This window comes from Abramis brama, assembly GCF_963993115.1.
Source record: "Abramis brama genome assembly, chromosome: 16".
Taxonomy (NCBI): domain Eukaryota; kingdom Metazoa; phylum Chordata; class Actinopteri; order Cypriniformes; family Leuciscidae; genus Abramis; species Abramis brama.
This window is the reverse complement of record NC_139978.1, coordinates 26345005-26358058: the sequence shown is the minus strand read 5'-3', so window position 1 is coordinate 26358058 and position 13054 is coordinate 26345005. Positions and strand designations below refer to the sequence as shown.

Genomic DNA, 13054 nt, shown 5'->3' with positions numbered 1-13054 from the left:
AATGTTTACAGAACATGTTCCCATGGTGTCACTGTAATGCATGGGATATGAAAACATACATGTCTTTTTAGTCATTGAAATCTTTAATGAAATACTAGTACATTAATTGCCTTTACAATCTCCTCAACTGGCTAAGATAATCACAAGAGCAAAATTAAATTCATGTCATAGTCAGCTTGAAGAAGAGAGAAGGAATCTTTGTCTTTAAATTTTATGAACCCTCTGTAACAATAATTTTTGTTTCGTTCAACATGTATTAAAATAGCTTGATTGATGTGATGTGATGTGATAAAATTGAATAATGATGTTGTATCACAATAGTTTGTTTTTTAATAAGAAAATATAGTAAAGAGTAAATTTTTTAAATAATATAATGCAGTTTTAATACAGTTATAACTTATACAGTTATTTAAGTCAGTTTAACGTAATTTAAGTCACTAAGTTGAAGTGACTTGAACATTCAAGTTGACTGTACGTAAAATTTTTAAGGCAGCAACTTTTTTTACAGTGTATAAAGTTTGTCCCCCCTTTTACGTGGCATTTATACAATGCAATGTGTAACAGGGTGGACCATAACAGGATGGAGGTTTTAAGCTTAAAACCCTTAATTAGCTAGGACAGAACAACATGCTAGCACAAGATTTACATTAAGGAAGAATTTTAATAGATATATAAAATATATTATACATCCAATACAACAGGGTGGACATGTTATGTTTTACGCTATTAAATAAGTCATCTAAAAATTAGGAAAAGAGAGAAAAGTTTATGACTGATTCTTTCTTTGTTCTTGGAGTTGCTTTCTTTCCAAGGAAATGATGTAATTTCTAGCAAGTCATGTGATTTAGGGCATATGCTTAAGGTTTTAAAGGGCAAATTGTATTTTATGTCAAAGAGAATAAGTAAATGTATATTTTACAACTCAAAATTGCTTATTTAGAAATATAGACATAACCTTTATTTCAAAGCTATATAGTTAGTTGAATGTCTCGAAACAAAGTGTAAATAATAGCAATAGCAAAGTAAGACTTTGAGTGCAATTTACATTTTCTGACTTGACTTGCTTTCTGAAGGACTTAAAAAGTTTATTCTAAAACAAAATAGATAAAAAGGGAGCCGGGAGCCAGGGCCTGATAGGGGACCCGCTGCAGGATGTCTTAAAAGTAATTAAAATAACACATTATTGATAAATTATTAAAATAATCTAAATTTAAATCCTAAAAAACTAGGACTAAAAAGTAAAATGTCAACTGAAATCATATTTTTTCCTCACTAATTATTGTTGAAGAAATTACAGGTCTTCAAACATTTAGATTAAAAAATAAAATGAATCCTGGTTAATTAATTTAATATATCAGTACTCCCTGTTTGTGCTTATAAAAAAAAAGTTCAAAAACAAGTAGCTTTTTTATACAGCAGAATACCAGATACAAAACTTGTGGGTGGGGGCTTTTAAATCTTGTGTTGGACAATGGAGGGCCTTAGAGTCAAAAAGTTTTAACTTTAATTTTCCTAGAGGAAAGTCACCTCTTTCACACAAAGAGTTTTGTGTGGCATACGGAACAATATGGCTTCCCTCCCTGCTCCTTAAACACCCCCTGACTCAGCTGCCGAAGGCAGAACGCACACACAAAGTGGTCGGGGTGAAACTTGCGGTCCAGAGCAGAGATGCAGCGACCTGAGATGGGCTCTCCGCAGGTCCCACACAGAGTGCCCTGTCTAGAGTGATAGTGCAGGGAACAGAGGGGCCGACCGTTCAACTCAAGAAAGCAACCGTCTGTAAAAGGCTTCAGACAGTCCTGGAGAGAGATGCAGAAAGAGGGTATTAAAGATAACTATGATTGAGCAGGTGAAGAATTCACCTATGAAGCTCACCACAATAGCACAGACTGACTGACTCCATATTCCTTAATAATAAGGATTAAGTCACACGACTGTATTGCATTCCAGTCTTCAACGCCACTAATTCACTCACCGCACATACAAAGCAGTCGGGGTGCCAGGTTCCATTGGCTGCGGACAGATAGTTATCCTTCACTGGCTCTCCACAGCCGGAGCATTTGGGTGCAAAGAGGCGGTAGAAATCCCTAGAGCAATATGGTTTACCATCTCTCTCCATAAACCCTGCAGACAAAGACAATTTTTTTAAGTACAAAAGATCATTTTTCAAACGATGACCAGATCTGCTGACTTGGTCAAAATGGTCTGCTAAATTGGTGAATTTCCAGTTGTCTCACCATCAGGTCCAAATAGATCCCCACAGTGGGAGCAGAAAAAATGTTCCGGGTGCCATGTTTGATCCATCGCTGTTAGAATGTTCTGTACAAAACACACTCATTTACCACCTGCTTCATTGGCTGGAATAAGTTCATTTGTTTGTGAAGTGAAAGAGTTGAAAATGTCATTCCAAATATTTGTATATACAAATTTTAAATAAATGAAATTATTATTAAATAAATACAAATATAATTTATAGATATACATAACTTTAAAATGTAATATTTAAAATATAATCTAAATAAATGTATACTATAATAATTATAATGTATATATATATATTACATTTTATATTATATATTTTAAATATTACATTTTATATTTTTATTTGTATTTTTTTTGTAAATTACATTTTTACGTATTTAATAATAATTGTATTTATTTCATATTTACAATTTAATATTTAATTCTAATTAGTTATACATATATATAGTTGTATTATACAGTATGCAATAATATTTATATATGTATATAATCTAGAGCCAAAAATAAAGAGAATACACTATAGAATGCAATGCAAATGCAACAAATGTTCATTTAAAATGCCTGAGAAAACTCTAACTCTGAGCATTCAGAGGGTAAATACACACAGATATGGCAGGTCACCTGTATAATAGGACCCTTGCAGTAAGCGCAGCGAGGGGAGAAGAGGTTTTGGTAGTCTTTTTCACAGTATGGCTTGCCGTCTCTCTCAAAGAAACCACTGGTGCCGAGTTCTTCCCTGCATGTGGTACACGCAAAGTGTTCTGGGTGCCACACCTGACCCAAAGCTGTGATCATCTGCATGGGCAGAACAACATAGACAGTAAAAATGTGAGAGACGATGACAAATTTGTTAATTCAGAAAACTCACCAGTGATTTGCAGAGAACAAGACATTATTATAACAAATCTGTTGTCTGTTGCTAGTACCTTCCCAGCTATACACTTGCCACAAGAAGCACAATGGCCTTTGGCAGCTGTGCGGACCCCCATTTTCTCCATGTCCGAGCTGAGAGAGCCCAGCAAGTCGTCTATAGCATCAACACTCTTGGATACTTTATTTGACAGTGGAGGATGTGGTTTCTTATCCTCTTCCTGACTTCCACTATCACTTTCTTTAGTTTCCTCAGTTTTTTTGTCCTTTACTGACTTGCGAGCCACTGGAGGGGGGCTTGATGTAGGAACTGGTTCTGAAACCTACAAAATAAAGCATATGTGGTCCATTTCAAAGCATGATGTTTTTAATTGATTTCAGTAGGCATGTATTGGGAGCGTTAATATGCTTATACTGCCCTCTTCTGGTACTACTCATTATGTGCAATGGCGGTAAAATGCAAGTAGTTGAAGCATTAAAATGTCAACCTCATGTTTCCCTCACCTCCAGATCGAGTCCTAGCAGCTCATTCATGATGGAGTCTAGCTCTCGTGTAGCTGTGCCGGGACTCATCACTCCTGCCTCCACAGGGGCTGGAAGCATGCTAGAAATAGATTACTGTTCTTAGTGAACAGCTGAACCTCAAAGGACACCACGCATGCCAAAATATGATCTCACAAATAAGATATATACAACAGATATTTGTTCTCCATATTTTGCAAAAAGATGGATGTACCTGTAGGCATTATCAAATGTCTTTCCTGGACCAGCAACAAGACCTGAGGATTCAGTCTGTGACGATAGGAAAAAAGCATTAGAATGAATCAGTTTGGGCCTAAATATATATTTATTAGCTATTGCAGACAAATAACTACACTACTGTTTGAAATTTAGTGGTCAGTAAGATTTTATTTCAAAATAATAGTCATACTTTTATTTTGCAAGGATGCATTGAATTGATCAAAGTAAAAACATTTATAATGTTTATAAATGTTTGAACTTTCTGTTCATCAAATAATCCTGAGAAAAAAAATATATAATTTACATTTAGCAGCACAACTGTTTTCAACATAATAATAAGAAATTTTACCTGAGTGCCACATCAGCATATTAGAATGATTTCTGAAGGATCACGTGATACAAGAAATAATGCTGAAAACTCAGCTTTGCCATCACAGGAATAAATTAAATTTATAATAATATTTCATAATATTACTGTTTTTACTGTATTTTTGATCAAATAAATGTAGTCTTGGTGAGCTTAAGAGACTAATCTTACTGACACCAAACTTTTGAATGTTTCCGAAACTTCAAAATTCTTGTTTCAGTACAACTTGAAAATGAAAATGAATTGGTCTTCATGAAATGTAATTACTTGTTCAAGCTGAGTTGTGTTGTTGCTTTTAACGGAAGCTTTCAGTGAGAGAGTTTTGGGTGGAATGGGTGCAGGAACATTTGAAGTCTGGGTGGAGTTCTGAGCCAACTGCTCTAGGAGCATGTCTGAAATATCAAAATCACATGAAAAGCATGCAGTGACACACTGAAATCAGTGACACCGAGCTCAAACTTTCACACACTGAAGCAATGGTTATACTGTAGGTGTCGAACTAAAGGTGAAGTGTTAGCAATTCGTGTCATTTCCTGAGGAAGTGAAAAGGCACATCACTGTCATCGCAACGGATGCAGAGCACAAAACATGAATTTCAAACTTTTGCAACAGTTTTTTGCTGACATAGAAAAAGTCACTTATTATAGAAATGGGCGGTCTGACTAACTTCTGTAAGAATACCAAGAAAAATGCAAACAAGGGCATACTTTTATTCCTAATAATGACAGGATTTCACAACACTCATTACTTCTCACAGGGAGGAAAAACTAAATTATAAATCCTCAGTATACCAAAATGCTGCCAGTAAAGAATATTTATGTACAGTATACATATTTATTTGTTTTTTTCCCGAATGACAACATTTCTCACTCTCTCCCAGAATGGCCTGGTTTAAATAGATATAAATATACACAACTATTCCAAAAAAAGGTGAAAACATTCACTGATGCTCAAGGAGGCAACACAATGCGTTAAGAGCCGGGGGACGTAAACTTTTTGAATTGGATGATTGGGGTAAATTGTACTTATTTTGTCTTCTGGGAAACATGTACAGTACATATCTTATGTAGGCTACATGTAGCTTCTGAAGGGCAGAAATAATAATTAAAAATTCACAACAACATCCTGTTCAAAAGTTTATATCCGCTCTTAATGCATCGTGTCTCCTTCCTTCTTGAGCATCAGTGAATGTTTTCACCTTTTGTAATAATTGTTTATGAGTCCCTCAATCGTCCTCAGCGTGAAAAAATGGATCTCAAAATTATAGTCACTGTTCGAAAGGGTTCAATTATGCAGATTCAGAAGATGCTGGAAAACCAATGCAGGCCTTTGAGGATTTGTCTGAAGAACATAGGGCAATTTAACTGCTCAAGACAAAATAGGGACACAGAAAAACAACTGTTGTTGTTGATCACCAACAACACACAGTGTTAAGATTCTAGGGTATGTAAACTTTTGAAATGTGTATTTGTGTAAATGCAGTTTTTTTCAGTTCATTTGTGTAAATTCAGTTATTGTTTTGTCTTGTGGATTGCAATGTTTGCCATTTTTATAATCCTTATTTTGTTCAATTGATTAACATCTTGCATATTCTTCAAGGGGTATGTAAACAGCAGATCTGTACATCTATAGAGACTCTATGCTGATTAAGACTTTAGTGTTAGAAGGAAACAGAAGGTTGAACAACTCACCGAGTTCATCCATGGTGGTCTGGGGCGTGAGATGAGAGGTAAGCAGCGCACGTTATGTGTTCCTAGTGAGCGTGTGTGGTGGGGTGATATGATACATGCAGCTGTGGGTTGAGCTCAATCTCACTTGTGAAACTGATGTTGCTTCCTTTTTGTGTTCTCGTTGCCGCATAAAAGTGAGATGATTTTAATTTAATATATATATTTTTTAATTATTATTATTATTATTAGTAGTAGTAGGTTATTAGCTGTATAATACAGTAGCCTAATAGAAGTAGTGGTGTTACAAAACCAGTGTAATTAGACTATGTTTTAGAACATTATTGAAAATGTTTTACCAATGGTTAAAAATTAAGGTAAATGTGTAAAATGAAAAGTGTACAAAGTTTTGAAACAGTGTATACATAACAAGGTAGCTTGCTTAAGAAGTGTACTGTACACATAATAAACTCATGTACAGCACTTTGGTACCCATTGTGGTTATGCATTTTAAAACATTCTATTATTTTTTTTTATTTTTATTTTTTTGTAGAAATTACTTATAGGCCAAGTCTTTTAACACATAAAACACTGTTCTGATCATGTAAAATTATAACATCACGGTGATTATTCTCAGACTACATTTCCCATAGATCCTAGCTATGCCGTGAAGAATTCTGGGACAGGAAACTTCCGATTCGGTTTCTCTTTCTGCAGCTCGCTTGACATAATACTCTAGAACTGAAGACGTTCTTGAAATAATCGTATTAAGCAGATGAATTCAGCTGATATTCATTATTTTTATGTAGCATCTCTTTCGTCGCGAGATAAATTCCATGCTCTTTACACTGAGTTAAACTGAGCGGTTCCTCCTTAAAAGGGCAACAGTTCGAGCGAGTGGGCCCCGCGAACACTATCGCGCAGGGTCTTATTTAAGGTATGCCAGAGGTTTCCTGTGGTCTGTTTACTTATGTTATGACTTTGTTGTTGTACCTATTAGACCTACACTTTGTAAGACGTATTATGCGCATGGCATATATTTAAAAATGAGGCCTGAGAGCAGTTGCTGGTGGTGGCACTTTCCATGAAAAGAGTAGCCTACAGAATATAACGTTAGACTTAGACTGAAACTTTTTAAATGATTTTTTTTTTTTTCTTATGATTTTATTCCACTTTTTTTGTACAGCAACAGCACAAAAAAAGCACAAAAAAGTGTTTCTCTCTTTTTTTTCAGTGTTTGTGTGGCACCTGTCAGTGTGATGTCGTCCTCTAGCGATACTCTTCGCAGTCAGCGGCGCAGGGAGTTGGATGCCCGCAGGAGTAAGTCTCGCGTGCGGCTGGGCTCGTGTCTGCAGAGCTGGGGTCATCTCAAAGAGAAACTGGGCTTTTCTCTTCACTCAGAGCTCGCTCAGCATCTGCTGCAGAGGTATAATACAGTGAGAGAGATACAGTTACCCTTAGACCCACACTAGATGACAGTTCGTTGGATGTGCGCTCTAGAATTTCAGTTAAATCACATCTGCAGTTGTTGATTCTGGCTTTGTAGAGACTTAACATTTTTTCCATTTGTTGTGATCCTGTTCCAGATCATACAGGGGAAAGACAGGAATTATGAGTGAGCTTAAAATGAAGTATAGGCAGAAAAACAAAGATGAACTTGTGGTTTATGAAGTTCGAAACATATTATAGTTTGGCTGACAGTCAAGTCTTTTGGTGGTGTGTGAAGCAGTGTAGATAATATGTGGTGTAACTGACGATGACGTCTGCTTCCTGTTTTGCAGCTACATTTCAAGAGTTTGCATCAAGTGCTCAGGTAAACCACAGTTAAAGGGATAGTTCATCCACAAAATGATAATTATGAGATAATTTAAAGATTTAAAGATTACCACAATGATCGCTCTGAAAGTGATTTTAACGATATTGTTATCGTTATAGCTGTGGTGTGGACTTCCCTATTCATATAGAATTAGAAAAATAATTAAAACTTTATAGTTATCCTTATAGTTATCAACTTTATAGTGAACAGGCTTTAAGAAAATAATTTTTTCAATGTTTTTGGCCTTGTTAATCTGAGAATCATGAAATCTATTTGTCACTTTTGCATTTGGTTTCTCTCTTTCTCTCTCTCTCGCTCTCTCTCTCTCTCTCTCTCTCTCTCTCTCTCTCTCTCTCTCTCTCTCTCTCTATCTATCTATATATATATATATATATATATATATATATATATATATATATATATATATGTATATGTATGTATGTCGAATGTCTACATTAGTTTTACATGTCACTATGGCTTCTTTAGGTGATGGGAAAGGAGAGATCAAAAGTACCCTATCAACTACTGAGGAATCTTTGCAGGAACTTATCCTGCTGGTCCACAACCATGGGCGGATGTGCCTTTTCCCCCCTGTCCTGCATTCTCGGCCTGTCACAAAACCAACAGTTCAAGATCAGAGTGCTCATGCAACAGGGAGAAGAGAAGCTGAAACTGATTCCAAGGACTGTGAGGTGGACGTGTGTCTCAAGTACACCTGTGAAGACGGACATCACTTTTTGTGGTCTCCTATTAAGATGGAGAAGGCAATGACGTCTAAAAACGAAGGTGAAATAACTGCAGCCAGCCCAAAGAGACTCAAACAACGAGGCAGGAGGTGGCTGAAGGATCCTGACACAGAGATAGAAAGACAAGAGGTGATGATGACTAGATTAAAAACCAGACGGCAACTACGAGAAAACGCTGAAGTTACCACAAATGACACTGAACAGAAAAACAATACAAGGTCTCAAACGTTCGGAGACAACAAGAATGCAGGTGACTTTGTTTTTAAGGATTTTTCTCAAATAAAGATGCTGTTTTTGTTTTTTAAGGAATAACTAGAACCATGTGTTAAGGTGTTACAGTGACTGAGACTTCTGAGACACAGAAAGGAAATAATGTGGCAGCTGACTTTTCGCATTCAGAACATAGGTATATATTTTTGCATATTTGAATGTTTAGCTGGTTTTATAATATTTAGTTTAATTATGTCTCCTCAATCTTTTTCTGATTGGCAGGTCTTCAGCAGACAGTGATGAGATGACTGAAGATGATCCTGCCAGGGTCTGCATTGAAAACCAAAGCCCCCCTGATAGGTATTTCCTCTATTCATCTACTCTTTTAATGAATCAGTTAGACATATGTTAAGCCAAGTCTCTGTCTCCTAGCAATGGGGAAGTTGCAGTGCTGAATTTAACCAACAGAGGGATACAGAGTAGAGCAGATCCTACTGAGAAACACAACACCAACAAAAAGGCAGGAACACTTAAAAATAACAGGTGATTTTTCTAACTGCACATATTTTTGATATTTTCATATTTTAGGATTTCTAACAAGTTGAATAAAATCTTAAAAGTTCTTTACCATTTTCTCTCCAGTCCACAGTCTCTGAAAGATGATGTGTCCCAGATTGGTGGCAAGAGAAAACGGTTTGTTTTTTCATTTTACCAATGTAAATATTGTTTATAAAATATTTACAGTATTTTACATTTATATAAAAATTATGTATAGTTATACAAGTATGAAATATTAGAACAGTAATTTATTTATTTATTTGGTGATATTTTCATGGTTTTATTTTGAATGCCTTATGATGTCCTATTGTATTATATGTTGACGTCATATTACATGATACTGATCTCTGTGTTTACAGAAAATCAACATCCAAAGTGATTTTGCCTTGTGAGTTTCAAGGCTGCGATAAGATTTTCTCTAGTCGGCAATATCTCAATGTGAGTGCTGAGTCAATATTGACTGGCCATGACACATTCATTAGTCTTTACTAGACTAAAACATTTCCCATTGTTCTGCAATGATCTGACTGTTAGAAAATAAACTTTATTTAAAACAGAATTACGTTGATTGCAACTTTATTTAGAACAGAATTACGTTGATTGCAAGGTTTTATGGAAAAGCATCAACACTGAGACAGGATGGCAAAGCATCTCACAATCTGTTCCTCTCCTCAGCATCATGTCAAGTACCAGCATCTCCAGCAGAAGACCTTCACCTGCTCGCACCCCCCCTGCAGCAAGTCATTCAACTTCAAGAAGCATCTGAAGGAACATGAAAAGTTGCACAGTAGTGAGTATTCAGTCCATTTGAATGATTTATGTGATGGATGTAATCCAGTGTAGTTTTGGACAGGCACTATATACATATGTATACACTATATACATGTATGTATGTGTATATGTATGTATTTATGTATGTATGTATGTATGTATGTGGATTACCACTGGATTAGAAGAATCTAATTACCATGTTATTTATATACAGATTTATACTTAGCATAAATCTGATTGTGTGGATATATATCTATATATACTGTATATAAATAACATGGTAATTAGATTCTTCTAATTCAGTGGTTATTGGCTTGTGGGTTGCAGGTCTGTTTTGACAGCAGGTAAACAACAATGCTAAATGCAAATAACCATAAAGTTGTGCAAGTAACCATATTGGTAGGAATGGAATAAAATCGGTTTATCAACTTTTAAAAGAAGAAAAACCTTCCCAAATCTTTTATTGTTGATGTCAAATGCTGGGTGTCTTATCAAAGTCTAGTCTACTGTATTTTGGTGCAAATTCATCTACATTTCATTGAAGTCATGTAGAATCCAAATTAAGTAGATGCAAAAATGGACAAGGTGATAAAAATCCTCGGAAAAAAATTCCCACTTTTTATTGTGTCTGTCTATTATATATACTATTATGTACTTGTGTCAAAAATTAATTATTTGGTACAATATACTTCTTGGAACACAGGGTAAGGGTAGGGACAGGTTTGATGGCATGTTTGGGTTTAAGGGGTAGGAGTTGGGTCAAAAATGAATTGCATGTAATTACATGCAGGTATCATTTAAATATATACAATGTAAAACTGTGTATGTATACAATAAGTGCATTGTATCAAATGATTATTTTAAAGGTTAGTACATAGTAGTTTAAGACACTTTAAAACCATGAACAATTACAGAAAGTTAAAGAAAATTCAATCCAGACAGCAGAAGTAACTTGCAGTGAGTATGAACATGGTTTGTGTCAACCACATTGTGTGTGCTTTGAATTATTTGATGCTGAAATTACTTTCATACTGTATGATATTTAATCAATGTAAAATTAATAATAATACATTTTAGTGTAATTATAGTGAAAGTTTTGTCTACTTTGTATGCTAAAAATATTGTTTTCCAATGTTAAATCTATGTCCAGAAGCAAACCCACTTAAGAACCACTGGACAAGTACAGTAAGCATTAAGGATGAGTGATGTTTTTCATGTTGTGGTTAGTAACATGGTTCTCTCTATATGATTCTTTGTGCCTGTGAGATCAGAGAGACTATATCTGTGAGTTCTGTGCCCGGGCGTTCCGAACCAGCAGTAACCTGATCATCCACCGCAGGATACACACCGGAGAGAAACCACTGCAGTATGAGTTTCACCACACACACGTGCACCAGGCCCTTTGTTTATACCAAGCTTGTGTACCTCCCAAACTAATTTTTGCATGAACATTCCATCAATATTTAGCACAACAACTACTCAAGGCTTCGCTACTACAGTTTTCAGCTCCGGATATAACTCACCCCTTCTCTCTTTCTCAGGTGTGAGGTGTGTGGCTTTACCTGTCGACAGAAAGCCTCTCTGAATTGGCATATGCGGAAGCACAATGCTGAGAGCACCTACCAGTTCCCCTGTGAGATCTGCGGTCGTCGCTTTGAAAAGAGAGACAATGTCACAGCTCACCGAAGCAAGAGCCACCCAGACTACAATACACCCCCTCCTGAGCTTCTCCTTCCTCCTTCTGACCCAGTCCCGCATCCTTCTGGGCAGCGCAGATCTTCCCCTTCTGTTTCTAAGAATCACATTTCTGTAGAATAACATTTGTAATGCCGTGTTTTGACTAAATATTGTACCATTTGTGCATCCTTGAACTTGAGCAAACTTTACTGTGGGACTGATTGGCTTCTATAAACAAACATCTGTGGTGTTAATTCTGATTTTGGTGATTTTTAACATGCAAGTAGATATTGTTTTTTCATCATGCAGAGGCTGGACTTCTGTAAAATGACCTAAATCAGCATAATCAGGTCATTGTTAATCAGGTTATTGTATGTTGGAGTTGCTTTAGTAAAAAAAAAAAATGTAGGGCATCAAATAGAACTAAATGTGATATTTTTTATATTTTATCAACAAAACTTGATATTTATGGTTTTGTGTTGAAATTCTGCACTACTTTTAAAAAAATCAACACAATACATTTTTGGCTCTTTTTATATATACTTTTTCTTTCTTTCTTTTCCACCCCTTTACACATGCATAAATCGCAGTTGTCTGGAAAAAATGTGATGCACACAGACACAGATTTTGCATTTTTGTGGAGATTTGAACAGTGGTTTGTCATGATGCATATCGGTAAAGAAATACATTTGCATACATTATAATAATCGAACTCAAGGGTTCCCGCCTTTAGTAAAGCCTTGCTTTGATTGACAAACACTTTATCCAATGACTCTTGTCCTTGAGAAGTGGGCGTTGCCTCTTGAAATTGAACCATACTCTATTGGCTAACAAAAGCGGTATTGGTAACGCAGTTGCCATGCCTACACAGCTTTGCTCCGGTGACGCTTGAGTGACAGGAAACGCGAACCAATAGGAACACAAAGAGGCGGGGCTTTTCTAACACTGTCAACTGTTCGTTCAAACCTTGTTACACATTGAACGCGCCGCGGTCGGATCAACTACCGGCGATGAAAATGAGCCTCACTGTTTTTACTGAAACCACAACAAGGTAACATACTTTTTACGTTTCTTTTCACAGTAAGTGAAGTTATTGGTTATGCTGCTGAAACGTTTTCCCGGGAATGCAACATAATAGGCGTCCAGCACTAGGCAGTTCATTGTACGTGACACTGACAGTGAGGCTTTCCCCAGCGGAGCATCTCTGTTTCAGTGTGTCAGCATTGTGGAGCAAAAGCGTGATCATTTGCTACAAGGTCAGTTTTAGTTTGGGCTGCAGCGCACAGCATGTGTGGTGCTGTTCCTCATCAGTTCAGTGCATACACATTTCCTCTGTCTAGAACAAAGACAGACACGGTGCTTTGTGGAA

General features: G+C 36.2%; 3 protein-coding genes across 5 annotated transcripts in view; 2 read left to right on the top strand and 1 right to left on the bottom strand.

The window, feature by feature from the left end:
- Positions 1 to 641: 641 nt before the first annotated feature.
- lpxn (leupaxin) lies at positions 642 to 7297 on the bottom strand. Of its 2 annotated transcripts, none has more exons than XM_084087556.1 (9): positions 7156 to 7297; positions 4508 to 4632; positions 3869 to 3924; positions 3637 to 3736; positions 3189 to 3455; positions 2884 to 3057; positions 2238 to 2319; positions 1976 to 2124; positions 642 to 1799 (listed from the first exon to the last, which is right to left on the bottom strand). In XM_084087556.1, the coding sequence occupies exons 2-9, from the start codon at positions 4628 to 4630 to the stop codon at positions 1533 to 1535; spliced, it is 1218 nt and encodes a 405-aa protein (XP_083943682.1). In that variant the 5' UTR covers positions 4631 to 4632; positions 7156 to 7297; the 3' UTR covers positions 642 to 1532. The 2 variants fall into 2 exon arrangements, with proteins under 2 accessions (XP_083943682.1, XP_083943681.1); XM_084087555.1 differs by lacking the exon at positions 7156 to 7297 and adding an exon at positions 5932 to 6072.
- On the top strand, positions 7167 to 11939 carry znf692 (zinc finger protein 692; the record flags this gene model as incomplete). 2 transcript variants are annotated; one of them, XM_084087537.1, is made up of 11 exons in its annotated part: positions 7167 to 7333; positions 7689 to 7720; positions 8210 to 8719; positions 8800 to 8875; positions 8962 to 9039; positions 9112 to 9222; positions 9322 to 9372; positions 9597 to 9675; positions 9913 to 10027; positions 11275 to 11374; positions 11550 to 11939. In XM_084087537.1, 11 exons carry the CDS (start codon positions 7167 to 7169, stop codon positions 11824 to 11826), a joined length of 1596 nt encoding a protein of 531 aa, XP_083943663.1. In that variant the 3' UTR covers positions 11827 to 11939. The 2 variants fall into 2 exon arrangements, with proteins under 2 accessions (XP_083943663.1, XP_083943664.1); XM_084087538.1 differs by lacking the exon at positions 7689 to 7720 and having other exon boundaries at positions 7201 to 7333.
- A 699-nt stretch (positions 11940 to 12638) lies between these two features.
- Positions 12639 to 13054, top strand: part of fcho1 (FCH and mu domain containing endocytic adaptor 1) — a 41341-nt gene continuing 40925 nt past the window's right edge. The window contains exon 1 of the mRNA XM_084087523.1: positions 12639 to 12736. The gene's annotated coding sequence lies outside the window, so the exon portion shown is untranslated. The remainder of the gene's footprint in view (positions 12737 to 13054) is intronic.